The sequence below is a fragment of the Octopus bimaculoides genome, chromosome 22 (assembly GCF_001194135.2).
Source record: "Octopus bimaculoides isolate UCB-OBI-ISO-001 chromosome 22, ASM119413v2, whole genome shotgun sequence".
NCBI lineage: Eukaryota > Metazoa > Mollusca > Cephalopoda > Octopoda > Octopodidae > Octopus > Octopus bimaculoides.
The window spans coordinates 30,252,950-30,257,418 of NC_069002.1; the positions used below are offsets into that span (position 1 = coordinate 30,252,950).

A 4,469-nucleotide genomic window follows, 5' to 3' on the forward strand; every position below is an offset into this window, starting at 1 on the left:
ACATATATACGACGGGCTTCTTTCAGTTTCCATCTACCAAATTCACTCACAAGGCTTTGGTCAACCCAAGGCTATAGTAGAAGGCACTTGTCCAAGGTGCAATGCATTGGGATTGAACTCAGAACCTTGTGGCTAGAAAGCAACCGCACGACGATGATGATGATGATGATGATGACGATGACGATGATGATGATGATGACGATGATGACAATGATGGAACAATTAGAGATTTTTGATTACTGTTTTAGATGTCATCTTGCACCCAATCCCAGCCCTTACGTGGCGCACTATCGGAGGCGTGTTAGATATGTATGTCTTCCTGGGACCGAAACCCAATGATGTCATCCAGCAATATACCGAAGTGATTGGAAGACCATTTATGCCGCCATACTGGAGCCTTGGCTTCCATCTCTGCAGATATGGTTATCCGACAGCAAAGAGAACCTTGGAAGTGATGAACCGTGTCAGAAAAGCTGGGATTCCTCAGGTAAAGATTTTCAGGAAAGTTTACTGTGTTAGTGGGGGATGGTTCTGGTAATTGGGGTGGTGGGGGAAGGATAGTCCATTGAATAAGTGACCATAACTATAACTGATGGACAAATGACTGCAACTACAGCCACTGGACGAATGGCCACAATTAGAGTCAATGGACAAATGACTGTAGCTATGGCCAATGGACAAATGACCACAACCATAGCCAATGGACAAATGACCACAACCATAACCAATGGACAAATGACTGCAATCATAGCCAGTGGACAAATGGCCAAAACTACATCCAACGGAGAAAATGACCATATCTAGAATCAATGGACAAATGACTGCAGCTACAGCCAATGGACACTTGACTAAAACTACAGCAAATGGACAAACGACTGCAACCATAGCCAATGGATTGGTGACCACAACTACAGCCAATGGACAAATGACTGCAGCTGCAACCAATGGCTATAATTGCAATCACATGTCCAGTGGCTGGTTGTAACTGTGGTCAGTTTTCTGATGCCCGACAAGTGGACAAATGACCACCACTACAAGCTATTGTATTGTTTCGTTAGTGAGGGACATAATACCTTTTTTTGTTTCAGTTTATCAAACTAAAGTGAAAAAAACCAGGGTCCACTTTCATCTTCACAGGTTAAGGGCTTTTGATCTGAAGGGATTTCCATGTAAATACTAGGTTGAAAAACCCTTTTAGATAAGAAAAGATCAAGGCTACCCATGCAACTCAAATCCATATCATCTGTACACATGACTAGCTTTCTACCATCAAGCTGAAGCAATCCTTCAAATTTCTCTTTCTATGTTGTTTACATCATAAAAATTTAGAAACTTTGAGTGAACGTGAAATAATTGCTTGAGCGCAAAGTAGATAAAGCTATTAAATAATGTATCAATATTTGCTTTTCATTTATTTGGTTCATTTTATTTTTAATAGCTAAGGTGTATAAGGCTATCCTTGGATATAAGGATAAGTTGAAGCACTCCCTAAAGTCTCTGCAGCTTAATTTGACATCCTGGAGAAAGTCATTGCCTAGATCGATCTGCATGGTGTAAAATGTGTCATGATGCATCAAAACAATTTGAGTTGGAGAAACAGACCAATAAAAGAATTATATCCTGCAATCGACAGATACATTTGTCCAATCCCAGGCAAAATCAAAATCATCAGAGTCCCCATTGTGACTTCATGGCAAAATCCATTCCTGGACTCAACTTAAATTCTTGCATCCATCGTGAATAGATGCAACTTCTTTTATTTTTAAAGTATTTTTTTCGATTTCACTCTCTTTTCTTTCCTTTTTTGTTTTCTATTTTCAATCCTCTCCTTCAAACACTCATACGCCAAAATCGACGGGAGTGACCGTCATTTTAATATATTTTTGTCATGTTGTTCCCAGGACATCCAATGGAATGACATTGATTACATGTACAAGAAAAGGGATTTCAGTTTTGATCTTCAGAATTTTGGTAACCAATCGGCGTTGGTTGAAGAGATTCACAGTCGGGGAATGAAATACATCATTCTAATTGTAAGTTAAATGCTTGACTTCTTTTAACTTTTACCTTTCGCTTGTTTCAATCATTGGACTGCGGCCATACTGGGGCCATTGACTTGAAGAGTTTTACTTGTACAAATCGACCCCAGGTCTTATTTTGTCTTTTTAAGTCTGGCACTTATTCTGTCTGTCACTTTTGCTGAACTGCTAAGTTATAGGGTGGGTGGGTGAGGTGCAAACAATTCAACATCAGTGGTCAAGTTGTGGTGGGGGGAGACAAAAACTGACACAAAGCCAAACACACACACACATATATATATTCACATGCAGACACACACACATGCACGTGCGCGCACACATACATACATACGCAAATACACACACACACATACACATTTGTATGTATACAACTAGCTTCCACACAGTGTCTGTCTATGAAATTCACTCACACAGCATTGGTTGTCATGGGGGCTGTTAATAAAAAAAAAAAGACACTTGACCAATTGTGCCATGCGGTGGAACTGGACTTGAAACCTCATGGTTCTGAAACAAACTTCTTAACCACACAGTCATGCCTGGAGTCACTATAAATGTTGGTTAATTGGTTGGAGGGTTGGTTTCTCCCTTCTTTTTTTCTTTCTTCCTTCTTTTCTTTTTCTTTCTTCCTTCTTTTCTTTTTCTTTCTTCCTTCTTTTCTTTTTCTTTCTTCCTTTCTTTTTCTTTCTTCCTTCTTTTCTTTTTCTTTCTTCTTTCCTTTATTTTTCTTTCTTCCTTCCTTTCTTTTTCTTTCTTCTTTCCTTCTTTTCTTTCTTCTTTCCTTTCTTTTTCTTTCTTCCTTCCTTTCTTTTCTCTCTTCCTTCCATTCTTTTCTTTCTTTCTTTCCTTCCTTCCTTTCTTTTTCTTTCTTCTTTCCTTTCTTTTTCTTTCTTCCTTCCTTCTTTTCCTTCTTCCTTCCTTTCTTTTTCTTTCTTTCTCTTTCTTTCTTTCTTTCTTTCTTCCTTTCTTTTTGATTCTTTCTTCCTTTCTTTTTCTTTCTTCCTTCCATTCTTTTCTTTCTTTCTTTCCTTCTTTCCTTTCTTTTTCTTCCTTCCTTCCTTCTTTTCTTTCTTCCTTCCTTTCTTTTTCTTTCTTTCTTCCTTTCTTTTTCTTCCTTCCTTCCTTTCTTTTTCTTTTTTCCTTCCTTCCTTTCTTCTTCTTCCTTCCTTCCTTCCTTTCTTTTTCTTTCTTTCTTCCTTCTTTTCTTTCTTCCTTCCTTTTTCTTTCTTCCTTCCTTTCTTTTCTTTCTCTCTTTTCTTCTCTTTCTAATTCCTGGCTTCAAGGGTATCGCAAAGGGCCTGGTTGAAGGCCCTCCCCCCCACCTTCCAAGTTCTTTTACAAGGCTTACAAAAACTACAATATGTGGATCTGAGAGAGGAACATACTCAATAAAACCATAACTAACTTATCCCCCCCCTGTATTTTCTTTTACCCAAAACCAGGAACCTTTCAACACCCGTGCCATTTTCTTGAATCTCTTTTATTTCCAGGATCCTGGAATCTATGCTGGAATATCAGAAAAGCCATACATTCCTTTCAAGCTTGGTAAGAAGATGGATATCTTTATCAAAGACAGCACCGGCAAGGAGAATCTTATTGGTAAGGTAGGGATCAGGTGAGCTTCACATCATGTATACCGTTTCCGTCACCACAACCTCTGCCACCGCCACCACCACCACTGCCACCATTACTGTCCCAGCACTATTAACATGAGAATATTGTTATTCAATTCTTGTCATCATTACTGGACTAGGTGATGTGTTGTGTTCTTGAGCAAAATACTTCATTTCACGTTGCTCCAGTCCAGTCAGTTGACAAAAATGAGTAACCCTGTGAAGGACTGGCATCCCATCCAGGAGGAGAATTTATTTGCCATGGAAACCAGGAAACCAGCCCTATGAGTTTATATGACTCAGGAAGGAGGTTTACTTCTTTTTTTTACATTGTCCATTGTGTCCTTCCTTCTTTTAAGGTAATAGTGTGTGAATTCAAGTTGATTTGCTTACTATCTCTAGCAGATTGAGTGACCACATAGACATACCCTCATTGAGTCTAGATTACTGTTTGTAATTGTTTCATCTTAATATCATTGAGAAAGGCATGAACATCACAGAATCTCACCAACTCCCTCCCAACCCTTAAATTCCTCATTTTCAACTGGTTTCATCCTCAAAAATTAACTCTCTTGATACCAGCTCACCTAAGACTACCCCTGGGTGTATAATACAAACCTCTACAGCTTTAAAGTGATTTAAATTAAAACTTGGCATTAATATTCCATGTCCAGTGTGCTAATGTTTCTGCCAGCTTGATAATAACAAAGTTATTTCATGAAATTCTTTGTTATTTTCAAAATTAATTGAAGAAATGCAGTTAGGGAATTTCAACAACAGAAATATGGCACCAAAACGGTTAATTAGATATCATCATTTA

The 4,469-nt window shown here is 38.4% G+C and overlaps 1 protein-coding gene across 1 annotated transcript in view; it reads left to right on the plus strand.

Moving 5' to 3' along the window:
- The window catches only part of LOC106873500 (lysosomal alpha-glucosidase), a 35,545-nt gene that overhangs the window by 15,059 nt on the left and 16,017 nt on the right, over positions 1 to 4,469 (plus strand). Inside the window, exons 6-9 of the mRNA XM_052975685.1 lie at positions 249 to 487; positions 1,902 to 2,033; positions 3,527 to 3,651; positions 4,402 to 4,447. Of these exons, the coding sequence (XP_052831645.1) occupies positions 249 to 487; positions 1,902 to 2,033; positions 3,527 to 3,651; positions 4,402 to 4,447 (542 nt within the window). The remainder of the gene's footprint in view (positions 1 to 248; positions 488 to 1,901; positions 2,034 to 3,526; positions 3,652 to 4,401; positions 4,448 to 4,469) is intronic.